This window comes from Panthera onca, chromosome F1, assembly GCF_046562875.1.
Source record: "Panthera onca isolate mPanOnc1 chromosome F1, mPanOnc1 haplotype 2, whole genome shotgun sequence".
In the NCBI taxonomy this organism is placed as follows: domain Eukaryota; kingdom Metazoa; phylum Chordata; class Mammalia; order Carnivora; family Felidae; genus Panthera; species Panthera onca.
Genome location: NC_138355.1, coordinates 24,255,693 through 24,275,053, shown reverse-complemented (window position 1 = coordinate 24,275,053; position 19,361 = coordinate 24,255,693). Strand labels below are relative to the sequence as shown.

Below are 19,361 nucleotides of genomic sequence, written 5' to 3'. Positions count from 1 at the left end.
AAGGAAGGAAGGGAAGAGGAAACAGGTTCAAGGATTTAAGCTAATTCCCCTTGACCTCACATAGCCAAGAAGTAATTGAGCCTGGAGGTCCTTGGTCAAGGTCTCCTTCACAGGCCTGAAGCCTCTTCTGTCACCATAGAATTAATTATGTTTCCCTTACTCGTGGGGAAAATGGCGTCAGCAAATACCCGCTTTACTTAAAAAAACTCAGTAACAGTTGAGCCCATAAGATAATTAAATATACATAAATGATACTATGTTTTATTATATATATTCTCTCTATATAATTTAAAAATCATAGAGCAAATAAAGGTGTCCCATTTCTGTGATAAATCCCTCTTTCCAGAATACAACTGTTTGTTGTTTAAAGTTACCATTGGAGAATTAGAGGAGCCTGCCCTTCGGGCCCAACACAAAGTCACAGAATATTAGTTACATGTTAGCACTTACTCAGCTCAGTATCTCTCTCTTTCAGGCATTGACCTGGGCTTGCTCAGTGACACTGGCTGTGGACATGAGTTTGCCAAGGCTTCCTACCTGTGGCCAAGGGCTCAAACGCAGGCAGATAATACCTTAATGCTGTTTAACAGTCCCTGGGGTAGAGAATAAAGGGGATTGTAAAATTATCCCTGTGATTTTCTTCTGTGCCCTCAAACTTTTACCTCGTTGGTTAAGATGAAATCCTACAGTCCAGTCCTAGGGAGTAGAGTCTTCCTGATTTGGACAGGGTTCCAAAACAGCAGCAGAGCCAGGCCTCTCTGCCAAAGCCCATTCCCATTCTCTGCAACAACCGCTTCAACCAAATTCCAAGTCTTGTCTTCTTTCCAGAAGTTCTTAAGTAGGTTAACTTCACACCAGAAGAGAGTATGAAAATTGCAATGGAAGTTCTTAGAGGTTATAGTCACCATTAATTTGAGTATATATGAAGATTATTCTGAATAAAAAAATAGTGATCATCCATAAAATCACTAAGTATGGCATTTTCTAGATAGAGGACATCCATGTTTTATCCCTGTACTTGTTTAGCTGAGAAAGCAGGGCAGGTCTTCAGCAATGCCTCTTTTCTCTGTAGGTTTAAAGAAAGTCTTCTACTTCCTTGTGTTCCCTCATTTCTGCTTATCCACTAACAGCAAAGGACATAAATTCTAGATTTACTTGTTTCTTCCCTCTTGACACCTTCCCATAGAAAACCAGAATAAGGATACATTTACCAGGTTACAAATGTTTTATTCACAATTTTATCAGCACAAAATCTGGAACATTCCCAGAATACTGCTTTCTCTTGTTGGGGAGGGAAGATTATCTGGATATGAGCTTAATAAGAGTATAAATGGTGGGATGTTAGAGCTAACTATACACATGCATGACTCAGAGATTTCTCTCTCTCTTTCAAAAAGAAAACTATACTAAAAAGATCAATTAGATATTTGTTTTGACCAAACAAATGCTTACAGGGGGCTAGAGCAATACTAATTATGCATACTTTACCTCTATTTGCAGGTGATAAAGAACGCCATAGTTGAAAGCATTGAATACAGAAGACAGAATCCGTCTCGTTGCTCGGTTTCTCTTAGTAATGTTGAAGCAAGACGATTCTTCAACAAGGAATTTCTAAGCAAACCTGCAGCATAGTTTGTGTTGTGGAAAGGGTAGCAATTTCTGAAGCTGAGGCAGTTTGAAATGCCATTACTACTGGATTTGAAAACACAGTATAGATGTTAGTACTGATCACAAGAGACTGGCTGATACTCAAAGTTGAAGTTACTTAGCCACGTGAGAATTATACGGTTATAAATTTGTTAGGTTGGCAGATGATGTGATCATGTAAAATTATGCTCAGCTACATTCTCTGTCAGTATGAATTTCCTGATGCAAATGTAGGGACATACACTGTCGCTAAGACATTCCTCACCAACTATCTTATGTGTCCTCTTTTTAAAAAATTGTTTTCTTTTAAGAATCTTTAACGGTTCAGTCTCAATAAGTAAGATTTCGCATTGTGTGTAAATGTTATTCACTGACTGGATTTATTCATACCACGAGACAACACTATTTTTTATTTATATTATGCATACATACATACATGAAATAAATACATCAATATGCAATTAACATAACAGATTTTTTGTTTATTTTTAATGGGGTATTGCACTGTAAACTATGAAACATTCTCAGATTCAAAGGTTTCGAACACAAAAGTTGTTAATCTTAACTGGTAATGTGAAACATATCATTTTAAATCATGGTTATTTTTCTTAAAGGAGAAAACATGTAATCTGTTGAACAAATGGTATGCATTTATTCATCAAGTAGAAAAAAAAATGTAACTTCTTCTAGTTTAATATTTTACTTTGTTGAGATTATCTTGGACTGTTTGCCCACCAGAGAACAGTTGACCTCAGAGAAAAATCCAGAAGAGTAGCATAGGCTGTATCTGGAAGTCTTGGCTTAGGGACAGTCTGTATCGCATGACAGTGGTTTCTGTTCCCATTGAACTGCTAAGGTTCAGGGTTGGTGTAAACCTAAGGAGAAACCAACATAGTAAAGAAACTCACCTGTCTTGGTTATCTTGGTTATTGTCAGTCATCTCCACTGGAATGTAAGGTCCTTGAGGGTGGGGACTTTTGTCACTTTTGTCCACTGCTGTATCCCCAGATGCTGCAGCATGTCTGATGATGTGTACTGGGCACCAGTTTCTTGTATGCATAAATCAGCCAAGGAAAGAATGTTCCCTTCTTCTTTGTTATTGTTTCTTTATCTTTCCTCACACGTATGAATGTGAATAAAAGGTGATCGAAAAAAGACAAATGAATAGAGAACGTAAAGAAAGGTAATTCAAAGAAGGAAGAATGAATGTCCAATTATTAGCACCATTTATTGAAGAGACTGTCTTTTCTCCATTGAGTATTCTTGGCTTCCTTGTCAAATGCTAATTGATTATATATGGTTGGGTTGATTTCTGGGCTCTCGGTTCTGTTCCATTGGTCTCTTTGTCGGTTTTTATGCCAGTACCATACTGTTTTGAGGACTATAGCTTTATAGGGTAGCTTGAGGTCAGGATGTGTGATGCCTCCCGCTTAGTTCTTTGGATTTCTTTGGCTATTCAGGGTCTTCTGTGCTTCCATATAAATTTTAGGAGTGTGTTTTCTACTTCTGTATAAACACTACTAGAATCTTGATAGGGATTGTACTGAAACTATAGAATCTGGTAGTATTGACATTTTAACAATATCAACACAGGATGTCTTTCTATTTATTTAGATTTTTTTTTTTTTACATCAGTGTCTTCTGGTTTTCAGAGTAGACATTTTTTTACCTCCTTAGTTTACTTCTAAGTATTTTATTGTTTTTGATACTACTGTAATGGGATCAATTTATTTCTTTTTAAGAAAATGTGTTGTTAGTGTATAGAAATGCTACTGATTTTTGTGTGTTAATTTTGTATTCTGAAACTTTATTTTTTTTTTAGTTTTTTAATGTTTATTTTTGAGAGAGAGAGAGAGAGAGAGAGAGAGAGCAAGTGAGTGGGGGAGGGGCAGAGAGAGAAGGAGACACAGAATCCAAAGCAGCCTCCAGGCTCTGAGCTGTCAGCACAGAGCCTGACGCAGGGCTTGAACCCACAAACCGTGAGATTATGACCTGAGCCGAAGTCAGATGTTAACCAACTGAGCCACCCAGGCGCCCCTCTGAAACTTTATTTTGTACACTGCAATGGAATTCATTGATTAGAGCTTTTTTTTCTTGGTTGAGTCTTTAGGATTTTCTGTATATAAAATGTCATCTGCAAAGAGACAATTTTACTTTTTCCTTTCCAATTCTGCTACCTTTTATTTATTTTTCTTGCTTGATTGCTCTAGCTACAACTTCTAGTACTATATTGCATAGCAGTGATAAGAGTAGACACACTTGTCTTGTTCCTGTTCTTAGAGGAAAAGCTTTCAACCTTTTACCACTGAGTATGTTAGCTGTGAGTTTGTCATATATGGCCTTTACTATGTTAATATATGTTCCTAATTATGCCTAATTTGCTAAGAATTTTTATCATGAATAAATGTTTAGTTTGTCAAATGCTTTTTCTGTGTCTATTGAGATGATCGTATGTTTCTTTTCTTTCATTCTGTTAATGTGATGCATCACATTGATTGATTTGCATATGTTCAACCATCTTTGCGTCTCAGGGGTAAATCCCACTTGATCATGGTGAATGATCCTTTGTATGTGCTGTTAAGTTTAGTTTGCTAGGATTTGATTGAAAACTTTTGTATTTATATTCAGCAGGATATTTTTTTGATCAGCCTGTAGTTTTCTTTTCTACTAGTGTTCTTTTCTGGTTTGGTATCAAAATAGTACTGGCCTCATAAAAAGAGTTTGGGGGTGTTCCCTCCTCTTTGATTTTTTGAAAGAGTTTGAGAAGGATTGGTGTTAATCCTTCTTTGATGTTTGGTAAAATTCACCAGTGATGCCATATGGCCCTGGGCTTTTCTTCATTGGGGGATTTTGGATTACCTATTCCATCTCCTTACTAGTAATTGGTCTATTCAGATTTTCTATTTCTTCCTGATTCAGTCTTGATAAGTTGTATGTTTCTAATAATTTTTCCACTCTTTCTAGGATGTCCAGTTTATTGGCATATAGTTGTTCATAGTAGCCTCTTATGATCTTTTGAATTTCTATGTTATCATTTGTAATGTCTCCTTTTTCATTTGTAATTTTGGTGATTTGGGCTTTTTTTTCCTTAGTTGGTCTAGCTAAAAGCTTGTCAATTTTGTTTATTGTCTCAAAGAACCAACTTAATAGTTTGTTTAATCTTTTTTAATTGTTTTCTGTTCTACATTTCATTTATGTCTGCTCTAATCTTTATCATTTCCTTTCTTCTGCTAACTTTGGGTTCACTTTGCTGTTCTTTTTCTAGTTCCTTGAGGAGTAGAGTTAGGCTGTTTATTTGAGATCTTTTTTGTTTCTTAGTGTGTTTATTGCTGCAAACTTTCTTCTTAGAACTGTTTTTGCTGCGGTTCAAATTCTGGTGTGTTGTTTCCATTTTCATTTGCCTCAATCTTTTTTTTTTTTTTAATTTCCCCCTTTAATTACATCTTGGATCCATTGGTTTTCATTAGAATGTTGTTTAATTTCCATGTGTTCGTGCATTTCTAGTTTTCTTCTGGTTGTTGATTTCTAGTTTCATGCCATTGTAGTCAGAGAAGATACCTGGTATGATTTCAATCTTCTTGAATTTGCAAAGACTTGTTTTATGGCCTAATGTATGGTCTATCCTGGAAAATGTAATGTCTTTTTGATATATTGACCCTTTTTTCATTATATAATCACCTTGTCTCTTTTTACCTTTTTAGTTTAAAGTCTATTTTGTCTGACATAGCTACCCTGATGTTGTTGTTGTTGTTGTTGTTACCATTGCTTGAAATTTCTTTTTCCATCTGTTCATTCTGTCTGTCTTGATCTTTAAGGCTAATTTGAGTTTCTTATAGTCAGCATATTAGTGGATTTTTTTAAAATTCTTTCAGCCACTCTTTGTCTTTTGATTGGAGAATTTAATCAGTTTATGTTTAAAGTTACTATTGATAGATAAGGACTTACTATTGCCATTTTAGTAGTTATTTTCTGGTTGTTTTGTAGATCCACTGATCCTTGTTTCTTGTCCTGCCACCACCTTTTTTGTGTGTTTTGATGTCTTTGGTATTGGTGTACTTTGACTTGTTATTTGTGGTTTTGTAGGCATGCAGTTACTATAGGATTCTCCTTTGTGATTATCATGAGTCTTATATAAAATAGTGTAAACTGGTAACACCCTATTTTAAACTGATACCACTTAACTTCAATAGAATTCACCAACTTTGCACCTTTACTTCTGTCCCTCACATTTTAGGTTATTTTTGTTACAATTTACATTTTTTTAAATATTATGTTGTAGTAATGGTTATTTTTACTAATATTGTTATTTATTTTTATTTTTTTAACTTACAAACTAGAGTCTTAAATGAATTATGCACTATAGTATTACCATTTTGTACAATCTAACTATGACAATATATTTACCATTACCAATGAGATTTATACTTCTTTTTTAATGTTTTTATGATGTTAATTAGTATGCTTTTCCTCCTACTCAAACACCTCCCTTTAGCATTTCTTGTAAGGCAGGTATGGTGGTAATAAACTCCCTCAGCTTTTGTTTGGGAAAGTCTGTATCCCTCTTTTGTTTCTGAAGGACAGCTTCACTGGGTATAAAACTCTTGGTTAACAGTTACTCTCTTTCGGTATTTGAATATGTCATTCTATTCTGTCTTGGCCCCTCAGATTCCCGTATAATCCCTGTGGTGTGAAGTCAGAGAAGGGGCTCCTGCAAAGCAACCCACAGTGCTGGGGGTTGGCAGGGAGAGCTGTGGCTGGTTGTCTCCCTAGGTTCTCTTTCCCCACTGGAGGAACCAGAGAGGCTCAGGAAAGACCTCTCTGCATAGTGCTGCACTGGTCTGTGGAAGAGGCAATTCAGTCAATGTGTAGCTGCCTCCCCTACCCTTCTAATGTGATCTGTCTCGGTCTCTGTGGTGCAGGGGCAGGGGGTACTTTAGCACTACTCCTATGTTCTAGGATTCTCAGTGGTGTCTTGTTCTTGAATAATTGTTAATTGTCCTTCTTGTGAGGGGAAGAAAAGTCAGGAGCATCCTGTGTTGCCCTTTTGATGACATCACTCAATTTTGGCCTTTAAATCTCATTATTTACAAAAAGAAACCTAGGCTTTTTGGAGAAGTGGCTGATTTCAGGGCTGGGACAAGAAAAGTATAAAATAATCTTAGACCATTTTATTTTGCCAGAAAGCAAGGAAGTGCTCAAGGAATAATAGGAACATGTCCAAAAGACACAGAATCCAGTTTGACTGACTCCCTTTGGGAAAATTGAGCATTAAAATAAATAATGATAATAGATCATAATCTGTTGGCTATGCAACAGATCATAATCCCATCGAATAATATAGGAAACCATTACTGTATCTTGATGAATAAATATGTTGATAAATAATAAATCATCTCAATGTTTATTAATTACAAAGTGGGAAAGTAACTTTATAATGGAAAAATCTGGCAGAATAATCAAAATTATCATCAGCAATTGGACATATTGAAATCCTGCACACCTGACAGGATGCAATGGGAATGGTGCAGCATTCTCCTGTGATAGTCCCACAGAGACATCACCTCAGTCTGTTCATGAGTAAATAGTGGGCAAGCCCAAACTGAGGGAAACTCCAAGCATAATTGCCTGTAATCATCAAAATTATTATGGTCAGAAAAATCAAGGAAAAACTAAAGAATGGTTCTGAACTAAGGAAAACTAAAGAAACATGACTGACAGTTGAAGACAGTGTGTGATTCCCACCTGGATTCTTACTGTTATAAAGGATGTCATCAGGAAAATTGTTGGTATCAATGTTAATATCCTGGTTCTGATTGTTGTATTGTGATTATATAGCAGATTATCCTTATTTGTAGTAATTACACATTAAAATTCTCAGGGTGATATTATGTTGGCAAGTTACTTGCAAATGGCTCACAAAAGAAAAAAATATTCTCTTCAAATTCTACCTGCAACTTGTCTGTAAGCTTGACACTGTTTTGTTTTTTGTTTTGCTTTAATTTGAGAGAGAGGGGGAGTGTGTGTGAGCAGGGGTGGGGGGTAGAGTGACAGAGGGAGAGAGAGAGAACTTCAGGTAGGCGCCATGCTCGGTGTGGAGCCTGAACCAGGGCTTGTTCCCACAACCCTGGGATCATGACCTGAGCCAAAATCAAGAGTCACACACTCAAACCAACTGAGACACCCAGGTGCCCCTCGTTTGCACTATTTCAAACTGTTAAAAGTTCTTAAAGCTTTGGCAGTAGGCTCTCAGAAGATTCTCAAATAATTAAGGAGGTTTTACATGAGTGGATTCCTTTTCATATCCACATTTTCTTCTTTTAACTCTTCTTACAGCTGATGTATGCAAATTCTACTTATCTATATTGAATAAAGGCCAGCAAAATAAATCATAGGCTAAAAATTCTATGAAATTGCTTTCACTGAATATTCTTTTAATGTTTACTTATTTTTGAGAGACAATGCCAGTGGGGGAGGTGCAGAGAGAGAGGTAGATACAGAATCTGAAGCAGGCTCCAGGCTCTGAGCTGTCAGCACAGAGTCTGACACGGGGCTCGAATTCACAAACCATGAGATCATGACCTGAGCTGAGGTCGGACGCTTAACCAACTGAGCCACCCAGGTGCCCCAGCTTTTGCTGAATATTTTAAGGAATAGAGCTTTATGACATCCTAATGATTTTTGTATTTCTTCCATTACTTTAATACCAAAATGATAAATCCAATTAGGGCCACCAATGGCTGCATAAACACCAAAGCAAAATAAGCAATAGTAAGAAAAGTTTTGTTGAATAGAAAAGTGGTTCTTCTGGTTGAACACTTTGAAAAGTGCAGTTCAGCAGACATTTATTATGTCCCAGTATGTGTAAGATGCCATGCTTGGTTCTGGAGAGAAACTATAGCAGGAACTGTTGGTGGTTGGCCAGATCCCCGTTGCCTGGTCGGGGGCCCCCTTCCTCCAGCTGCTGTGAGTATTGGCTTCTAAAAGCCCATCCCTGCAGCCTTCTCCTGAGCATTGCCTTCAGCTGAGGAGATATGCTGGCGCTGTTAGGACTTCCTCCTGGAGGAAGCCTGCAACCAATGACTAATTGATGTAGGGCTACAAAGGGCTGCCTTATCTCATGATGGGCTGATTGATGCTTTTCCTGACCAAAGTTCTCCCAAGGATCAGGCTGAGGTAAGAGTACAGTTAAACCCACTTTTTGTGTAGCTTCTCTCCTTTATTGTTTGTCTAAGAGTACTCCTTCAACATATTACTTACATGGGGCACTTAGGTAGCACAGTTGGGTAACTGTTCAACTCTTGATTTTGGCTCAGGTCATGATCTCAGGGTTTGTGAGTTCCAGCCCCGAGTCAGACTGCGCTGACAGCATGAGCCTGCTTAGAATTCTCTCTCTCCCTCTCTCTGCCCCTCCCCCGCTCATGCACGCTATCTCTCTCAAAAATACCAACTAAAAATTTGAAAAAATAAGTTAAATTACTTATGTAAGAACCTTCATCTCAGTCTCTCTCCCTAGAGAACCTGACCTAAGGCAGATACCAAAATGCATAAGACTGGATTGTTTTAGAGGTTACAAACTAGTAAAAGAAAAGAACACCTATAAGATGACAAATGCCAAAAATTATGTTTATACAAATTGCTGTGAGGGTGATTCATTAAAAACAGGTTAATTAGGGGGGACACCTGGGTGGCTCAGTTAAGTGTCCGACTTCAGCTTGGGTCATGATCTCATGGTCTGTGAGTTTGAGCCCCACATTGGGCTCTGTACTAATAGCTCAGAGACTGGAGCCTGCTTTGGATTCTGTGTCTCCCTCTCTCTCTGCCCCTCCCCCACTCATGCTCTGTCTCTCTCTGTCTCAAAAATGAATGTTAAAAAAAATTAAGGGGCTAATTAGGGAAACTTTCATGGAGAACTGGCATTTAGATTAATTCTTAAAAGGTAAGTAGAATTCCAAGTAGGATTTAGGGACAAGTATTTCTCTACTGGAGCAAGCTTAATACCTCCTTGTCGATTCCGTATCCCTCTATACATCTTAATATCACTTTAGGATTTGTTTTGGCATCAACCCACTGACCTGTATTAAGTTCATGAACTCTAAACCCTTAGAATATTTTGACAAGTAATTTTCTTTATATGTTGCAACAAGTTAAATCTAATTAGATGAAATTTAATGGTCATGAATGGAGAACCCTATACTAGAATCCAATAAACCAATAATGCAGTGGAAAAGAAGTATGACATCAAGGTTTTAGGGTAGACATTGTCTAGAATATCTAAGGAAAAATGACTTGAGAGCAGGGGTGGGGGTGTGACTAGAAACAGTGTCTTGAATCCACTGATAAGACATTTATTCAGATTCTTCTATATACTAGGTGTTAATTCGGGAACCACTTAACGCACAGGCGGTAGAGCTGTTTAAAGCTATTGGCTTCAAATATCTCAGTCTGGAATGAAAATATATATCCTATATGTTGCCACTCTCCCTTCCAGAATACTTAACTGACCTAGCCATTGAACCATCTTTCTTCCTGATGAATCTGGACAAAGTTGTAGATTCCTGCTGGGTACCGCCCCAGGTCATTCATACCCATTGATTAGAATTGGCAGGAATTGAAAACCACTACCAGGTTTCTTGTGGAAGAGGAATTAAATACTGTGCAGCTGTAAATAGGGGGAAAGTTTCTACCAGTTACGGAATGGAATACAATCATGAAGTGAATAAATTCCTTGTCACTGGAGTTATCCACCTATTCACAGAACATGAGTTCAAGAGATTCATTTGCTAGGTGCAGTGGGGGACAGTTTAGGTGGACTCATGCCTCTTTCCAACTCGGAGTATATAAAGCTGTAGCTCTGTTGGCACTTTAATCAGGATGTTTGTTCATCTCTGAAGAGAAATTTCATAGATCAGGGGCGCCTGGGTGGCTCAGTCAGTCAAGCGTCCGACTTTGGCTCAGGTCATGATCTCACGGTTCATGGGTTCGAGCCCCGCATCAGGCTCTGTGCTGACAGCCTGGAGCCTGTTTCGGATTCTGTGTCTCCCTCTCTCTCTGCCCCTCCCCCACTCACGCTCTGTCTCCTTCTGTCTCAAAAATAAACAAACATTAAAAAAATTTTTTTTAAATAAAAAAATAAAAAATTTCATAGACCAGATACCTGGCTGGAAGGAGAGATTTTAGGCAGAGTTCTAACCATTACCATGTGTGCTGAACCCCACCATGTAAGTTATTGTCCGTACTTTAACAAAGTGACTTTTAATAACCTTCCCTTTCTCCGTTTTAGCCTGAGCTAATTTCCTCTGTTCCCCCACACTACACTGAGTGAAGATGCAAAGCAGATAGTAAATATAATGACTAGATATTAAAAATATTATTGAAAAAAGAAGCTAAATGTAGCATGGCTTATGAAGCTCTTCATATCCACACAAACTTCTAGGCTGATTTCTGACCACTCTTGGCCTGCTCCAGCTGAATGAACTTCGCGTGTGCTTTCTCATACTCCGATCCTTAATTGCATTTTTCTCATTAACAATTCCTTTGGACAACTTTTTTCTTCTGGATTGTTCTTCTAGATCCAGTGGAAATATTCTTTTCAGTGAAGCCTCAAAGTCACCTTTGCAGAGTTAAGCATGACCCTCTATGCTCCCACCCCTGTGCCTTTAGATCAACCTTATGTTCTGTTTCCACCAAAGAAACAGCAAACCCATCCCAGGCCCAGTTTCTGATTTTCATCAGCCAACCTCTTGTTTCATTAATTTCTGTCTTAAGTATTAGCATTTATGTCATGCTCACTAAGGCCAAGTGCTATACTAAGCCCTGTAAAGCATCAAAGGAAACAGTGGTAACATTAATCAGCTCTAGGAGAATAAGGTTAATAGAACAATCATATATTTATTTTAAACAAAAACAGAAAAAAGGGAAAAGTCTCTGATAGGAGACACATTGGAATATACCCTCTGTTGACTAGAGCACAGGAGTCTAGTGGCTCAGTGTCCTTACAAGTGTCCCCGAAGCAAGTTTCATCAGCCCCCCAATCCAGCCTTCATACTGCTATCAGAGCCTCCTTTCCAAAATGCAAATGTGATTGTCATCCTCCCGTTGAAACCTTTTCAACGCTTCCTCATTCAGTCCAGGAAAGCAGTCACAACACTACAGAGACACCTAGAGCTTGGGGCTGTCTGGTTTCCACCTACATCTTTAGCCTTCCTTTCCCCTCTCTCTCCCATCACACCCCTATGCCTCTCGCAATCTGCATTCCGTTCACCAGTCTGCTTCATTCTATCTCACAGCCCCCCCCACACACCCCGCCTTTATATTTACTGGTCACTCCATCAGCAATGCCTTCCCCATGAAAACATTATCTTCATTGGGAGTCCTAGAAACATCACCTCCTCTGTTGGGTACTTTCCTCACTTCTTGAGGCCAACTGAGGAATTCAATTCTATGTTCTCATTTGCATTATAATACTGGAATTACAACTTTGATGTGGATACATTCCCTATGCTCCTGGAAAAGGACCTGGCACACAATTTTTAATGCTTTTTGAGACGAGTTTGACAAGAGTGTTTTAAATTAGTGACATGTTTGGGGCAGGAAAGAAAGGGGGATTCTAGCCTCAATCTGTTTCCATGGAATAATCTGAGTATATGGAGGGTATAAACAAGTAAACCTAATAGTCTTTGTCACTGTCACGGATTCTTGTGGGAGAACAGGCTTCTCCCAGTGTCCAAGCCTGCACCTACACAAAGGACCTTATCACTCTGAACACACATATCTTGGCACTTAAAACCTCAGTCGGTGGGGCCGGGGGTGAGGGAGAACTGCAATGAGAGACACCTGGGAGCCCTGGTTCGTGGAAGGCAGCAAGTCCACATGGGACCTAATGGGACCCTAATGGGACCAGATGTGAGGCGCTGCCTCAGAATCTTCCAGGTGTGAGCTCCCTCAACATTAGATTCAATGTGGGTGGTTGGGTCTGAGCCCTAGTTACACAGGCCCGGGAGGGTCCACGCTGCCTACTGCATCTAAAGAGGGACAGAATGCACAGCACCTGCAAGGGCACTTCAGGGTACTCAGATCTGGGAGAGAGTCTAAGTCTGGAGAGGCCAGTTCAAAGGAACAGCTCTTAGGGGACAAGACATATACCTAATTGCAAGCCCAGTAACTGGGGAATATTCTCCCTGAAGGAACAGATCAAGGCAATTCTGTCTTGCAGGGGGGCAGGGGGCGGGAAGGAGAGACTAAGTACTCTAACAAGAAACACGTGGGAGTGCTGGTTGTGGGCAAATCCCGGGACCCCATCAGGCAGGAATACGCTGTTGGAATCCTCATAGAGATATTTGGGGAAGGGGATCCCTCCACCCTATAGGCTATGTAGGGAGTTGAGGCCCATCACAGGAACCCCACAATCTGGTAAAAGGAAGCATAACGCACATGCACAACAGTTCAGGGTAGCCAGGGACTTGGATCAGGAAAGCCAGAGCAAGGGACAGGAATGACCAAGTCACAGGAGCAGGACCTTGGGAGACCAAGGCATATGCCCAGTTCCAAGACCTAACCTACACAAATACCCATATTCCATGCTGGCAGAGCTCAAGAACACTGGATTGCTTGGCAAGGGTGTGGCCAGGCAGACTGGGTGGGAAATCCTCTAATAAAGCCTATGTGGACGCCATGGTAGCTGAAAAGCCTAGGACTCTATCAGGCAAGTCCAAATGGGGACTCACTGTTGCTCATGTGTAGCTGCTGCCTCAGGGTGATTTGGGGGTGTGGGTCCCCTGGGTGCTAGAGCCTGTGTAGGTTGTCAGGGCCAGGCCCCAACTCTACAAACCTGGGAGGCCCAAGCTGAACTCAGACCGGCTGATTGGGTGTGAACTACACGTATGTTTGCAACATAGTTCAGGGAAACCAAAAACCCAAACCAGGTCACTAGTCTTTAGAAGCTGGGTCACAGGATGGGGATCTTGGAGACCTGAGGCGTCTGCCTCTTTTCAAGCACTGATCTACACAAATGTACACATTCCCTCTGGAGGCAGGACTGGAGGTTACTGGCTTGCCTTGTCAGGATGGAGCCAGGCAGACTGGCCCGGGTACCACCTAATAAGAGAAGCCTGGGAGAATCGGTTGCTGGAAAAATCCAGAACCTCTTCAGGCCGCGAGTCCACATAAGGAGTGACTGTCACTAATGTGCAGCTTTTGCCTCACAGTAATTTTCAGGGGTGGGATCCCTCCACACTGGCCTATGCAGGTCACATGGGACCGGCTCCACTATACAAGCCTGACTGAAGGGGACAAACTGCACACTAGTGCAGGGCAGTTCAGGGTACAAGGGACCCACAAGGGCACAAGGAGAGGCTGGGTCTCTGAAGGGGTTCTTGGAGACAAGGCATATATGTACTTGAAACCTCTAACTACCACATGGAAAATATCCCCCATACATGCAGAACTTGAAGTTCCTCAACTACCTTGTCAGGGGTGGGCCAGGAGGTCTACCCTGGGATCCACCAACCGGGGACACCTGGGAGGCTTGCTTGCTGGGGAAGCCCAGGCCCACTTCAGGCAGCCAGTCCAAATGGGAACTGTCGGAGGCCAGTTCAAGCAGCTGTCTTGAAATGACTTGGGGGGGTGGGCAGGGCACTCTCCAGCTTGAAAGCTATGAAGGTTTTGGGGACTGGCCTAAACCCAAACAGCTGGAAGAGTGCAGGCAGCCAAAGCCCAGATGAAGACAGTACAGACTGCCCATGCGTGGCGGTGCGGGTCAGGAAAGCAAGGAACCTGCAACAGAGCAGCTGTACAGGGAGGCTGGGGCACAAGACTGGGCGCTACTGGGGCTACCAGCATCTGCCCAGTTCCAAGCCCTGCCCTGCACAAATGTGCATGTTCTTCCCGAAGGTAAATCTGCAGGAGTCTGGACTCCCCAGCCAGGGTATCCTTCACTGACAGACACATGGGAGACCTGATTGCTGGTAAGCCCAGAACCCCATCAGGCAGCCAGTCCACACGGGAACTAACCATCTTGTTTCAATTGGGGCCTCGAATAAGCTTCACCGGCGCGAGCTCCTTCCACTCTGATTACTTTCAGGTGGTTGAGCGTCCTCCCCAGCTGCGCGAGCCTGGAGTGCCCTCTACAGGCCAAAGCCGGAGGACGAGGTGAGGAATGCGCATGTGCGGGCTGCGCTGGTGCGGGTTGTCGCGGGGGATCTGGAAGAAGACAGCTGTAGGGAGAGGCCTGATCACAGGAGCGAGTTCTTTGGGGTACCTGGCATCTACTTTATTCCAAGCATCATCCTCCGAAAATGCACATATTCCCTCTGAAGCAGAGCCAGAGGAAACTGCACTGCCTTGCCATCATCTGGCTCAGCAGACTGGCTGGGGTATCTATCCTTCAGTAAGACCTATCTAGGAGCCTTGATTGCTATGGAAGCCGGTCCAAATTGGGACTATCACTATTCTAAAGGTACTTCCACAGAAGGATTTTCGGGGGTGGACTCCATATGCCCAAAAGGCTATGCGGGCGTTTGGGAACAGGAAAGAACTCCACACACAGGCCTGAAGGATCCCAGCTGCCCAAGGCCGGCCGGCAAGTGCCTACTTAACTCAAGTGCATGCGGCAAAGGTCAGACGAGCTAGGGACCTGTTACAAGTAAAGTGTCTGGGGAGGCCTGGTCCCAGGAGCAGGCTGACAGGGGATATAAGGCATCTGCCTAATTCCAAGCCGTAATCCACACAAATGTGCATAGTCTCCCTGAAAGTAAAGCTGGAGGTGTAAGGACTCCCCGGCTAAGACAGGGATGACCAGGCTGCTGGGATATCCCACACTGAGACATCTGAGAGCCCAGATTATGGGTAAGTCCGGGGCCCCATTAGGCAGTTGGTCCAAATAGACTGGACTGTTGCCAGGTTAAAGCAGCCACCTCACAAAGATGTGGGGTGGAGGGGGGGGGGCTATTGCACTGGAGGTTATGCAGTTGACTCCAGACTGACCCCGATCCACACACCCAGAGGGCCCTGAATGCCCTGCCTTTCAGGGAGGGCTGGTTTTATAGGATAGGCTATCCTTCATTTAGCAACACCTAGCAATCCTAGTTCCTAGGGATGTACCCCATTAGGCAGCAAGCCCACCTAAAGACCCATTTGTACCTGTTGGTTCAGGACTCTATTCAGCAGGTGTGATCCCTCCATGCCTGAGGCTATGTAGGTGTTTGGGGCCAGGCCAGAGTTTCACTGGGAGCCTTGATCGCTGCTGAAGTCTGGGACCCCAGCAGAGAGGGAGACAGACTGTCGCCAACTTCAGCTGATGCTTCGGAGTGATTTTTGGAGGGGTGGGCACTCTCTACCCTTGAGACAAGGTGGTACTTTTTTTTTTAATGTTTATTTCTGAGAGAGAGAAAGAGAGCACAAGCAGGCGAGGGGCAGAGAGAGAGGGAGACACAGAATCCTAAGCAGGCTCCAGGCTCTGAGCTAGCAGCACAGAACCCAGCACTGGGGCTTGAACTCATGAACATCGAGATCATGACCTGAACCAAAGTTGGATCCACCCAGGCACCCCAAGGGGGTACTAGTTTGGCTCTAGTTCCACAGGCCTGAAGGGGCCTGGCTACCAAGGGCAGATGACCGGATATATATGGCTTGTGCAAACTGTCCCAGTCAGGCCAGCCAGGTCCTTGAAAGAGGCAAGTGTTGCAAGAGGCTGGTTCATAGGAGTGGCCCCTTAGCAGTGCAAAATGCCAGACAGATTGCAAGGCCAAACTACCCATTGTGGAGTGGGCACCCTAAAGAGAGAGCTGGAGGTATTTTACATGCCTTGGGCCAAGTGGACAGGAAACCGTATCCTCCATTAGAAGCCACGTAGGAGTCCAGGTTCCTAAAGAAGCCCAGAACCCAGCAAAAGCAAATCCACATGGGGATTGTTGCCCATTTGCAGCTGCCACCTCAGAGGGATTTTTGGAAGGTGGGCTTCCTCCACGCTGCAGGTTATACCTGTGGCCAGAGTTTCTAAGCTTTGGGGAGTCCATCTTTTCAAGGATGGTTTACAGGTTCTCACTGCACATGTGCAAGCCTCACAAGTCTGGGTAGCCAGGCACACACAAGCAGGGCAATGTTGGGCAAGGATGGGTCACAGGATGGGGCTCTTGGGGATACTGATTGGCATCTGCCTAATTCCAAGCATTAATCTCTACAAATGTGCATATTCACCCTGAAGACAGAGAAGTCTGGGCTGTCTCACCAGGGCTGGATCCAGCGGGCTGGTCAGAGTATTCATTACTAACAGACATCTGGGAGCCTTGGTTACGGGTAAACTCGGGACCCTTGCAGTCAGCCAGTCCAAATGGGGACTGGTTGTTGCAAGTTTAAAGCTGTTATTTCACAATGATGTTGGGGAGATTGGACTCCCTCTGCACTGGAGGCTATGTATTTGGTTGGAGACTCATCTGAGCTCCATAGCACTAGGGTATCCAGCCATCCAAGGATGGCTGATGGGGTGCATACTGCCCATGTATGGGCCGTTGCAGGTCTGGGAAAGCAGGGACCTGAAGTGGGCCATGTCCAGAGAATCTAGGTCCCCAGAGTGATTTGTTGGGGGGACAACAGCATCTGCCTTTTTCCAAACTCGAACCTACACTAATGTACACATGGGGACCAAGAGCAGGCTACCCCAAGATATGCCACTTTGGTGTACTTGCTATTTTGAATTAAAGTTACTTCAGAAACAGCCAGTGGAATAAGGACACCCAGATTCCCCTTTGTCTCCTGAAAGCAGGAAACAAATCACCCATGTCAGTGGTACCCTCCTGTACTAGAAAGCAAAGAGACCCCCTTATCATCAGAGACCGTGTTGATTTGTAACCCTCCTAAGGGTTTCTCAGTTATCATTTTAAAACCAGCCCCCATACACAGAGGACAGGTAAAGATCACAGAAAGAAGCAGGCAACTCTAGGTAGGTGGCAGTTTTAATAAGCAAAGAAAAGTTATATAGAGGCGTGTCTTGGGTAGCAGCAAGAGGAAAGGGTCCTCCCACCTGCCTGCCAGTCTTAAAAGTTTATAAGGAGGCCTTAACTGGGTTCAGTCATATATACAGTACAGGTCTTCTCAACACATCACTATCTCAAGGCTTTGTCTTGGAGCAGCCTCTGGGAACAGGAAAGGCAAGTGTAACCCACATTCCAAGGACAGAAGAGGGGGGTGAGGAGCCTCCAAGAGCCCAGTCCAGCCTATAGGTCAATCAGTGGTCATGTCGTTTTGATGACATTCCTCAGCAGACAGGTAATTCGTGGCTGAAGAAGTATGTGTGTGTATATGTGTGTATGTGTATGTATGTGTGTGTGCATATATATATGTGTATATATGTGTATATATAAGGTATATGTATATATATATATACCTTTTTACTTTTAGTAATTTACTACTCCAGCCCAAATTCTGTTTAGAATTCCTTACTAATTCAAGTTCCCACATGTAAGTTTCATTACTATCTTTCTGCTGTCAATTCTACTTTTTCTACAGCCCATTTCTCAAAGATTTCTTATTTCTTTATCTAAAAAGTATAAAAGCTGCCAGTCTTTGTTGTTTCTTTGGGTCTCAATTTAAATATTGGACCTCTGTCCACAGCTAATGAAATTTGTTTTTTCTCCTGTTAATCTGTCTCCTGTCAATTTAATTCTTAGACTAGCTAGAAGAACCTTGAAAGGTAGAGAAATATTTCTCCTCTCCAAAAGTTGCTGTAGTCCGCAAAATAAACTTCTCTGGCTGGACACTGCTGCAGCTGAGAGACCCTGGGACATCTTCCAAAAACCAGAAGAAGGTAGGAATCTTTACTATGTCAGTACTCACCCAATCCCCATCCCCACCAGCTCTCTGCCTGAAGAATCTCATGGAGAAAGAGTATGGAGAGTCCTTTTTCTCTTTCTAAATTTAGATCATCAGAAGAAAATATTCATGGAACCAGTTCCTTGGGCTTGGCAACTCTTATAAATTTGGTAAAGTACTCTTGCTCTGAATGATTCATTTCTTCCCAGAGACCGTCACTGTTTTTCTTTGTCTTTTGTGTCATTTGTCATAAAAAGGAATTACCATAGGGAGGAAACGCAGACATAGGCCTCGTTAGCCTGCTGTTCCAGCCAGCCTCACAGACTGATGATTTCAAGGTTCTCATCAGACTAGTGTCTGTTTAAACAAACTTTGCTGTGGGTCCTCTATGTACAATCTTGATGAGGTTTTCCTTTAATCTTGTTCTGTGTCCTCAGAGCTTGGCTTTATTACCAGGGAGAATGTTCTCTGGTCTTCACCAGCCACAGGGTACAATTACCTGGGTGGACGTTGGTCAAAGAGACTGGGGTTGCAAGATGTGCACTTACTAGCAGCACTCTCTTTGTCCAGACATGCCAGCTCATGCCAGACATGTTTGTTATAAGAAGTCCCAGCCATGAGGGACCTTTGTCACCTTACCCCTCATTGCTTGTTAGTGCTGGAAAAGTCCCGTTGTAGCAGTGCCTGCCTGGTGTCACAGATTAGCAGGTCTGTGACTAGAGACGCTGCATATTTTCATAGGAAACTGGAGATACTGTTGTCGCCACACATCCTTACTACCCGTGTGATTAAGGCCTTTTCCTTAGTAGGATTCCATCTGTCGGTGGCCAGATAGATGATAGATCCTTTAAATTGGCCAAATTTGAAAGAAAAAAGGAATTCTTCATAGAGTGCTCAATTGTCTTATTAAT

The 19,361-nt window shown here is 42.5% G+C and overlaps 1 protein-coding gene across 4 annotated transcripts in view; it reads left to right on the top strand.

Annotated features, from left to right (window-relative positions):
* PLA2G4A (phospholipase A2 group IVA) overlaps positions 1-7,548 on the top strand; it is a 164,511-nt gene extending 156,963 nt beyond the window's left edge. For all 4 annotated transcript variants that reach the window (XM_060643668.3, XM_060643670.3, XM_060643669.3 and 1 more), the window contains one exon: positions 1,501-7,548. In XM_060643668.3, the coding sequence (XP_060499651.1) occupies positions 1,501-1,632 (132 nt within the window). In that variant the 3' untranslated portion in view covers positions 1,633-7,548. The remainder of the gene's footprint in view (positions 1-1,500) is intronic.
* Positions 7,549-19,361: the final 11,813 nt, after the last annotated feature.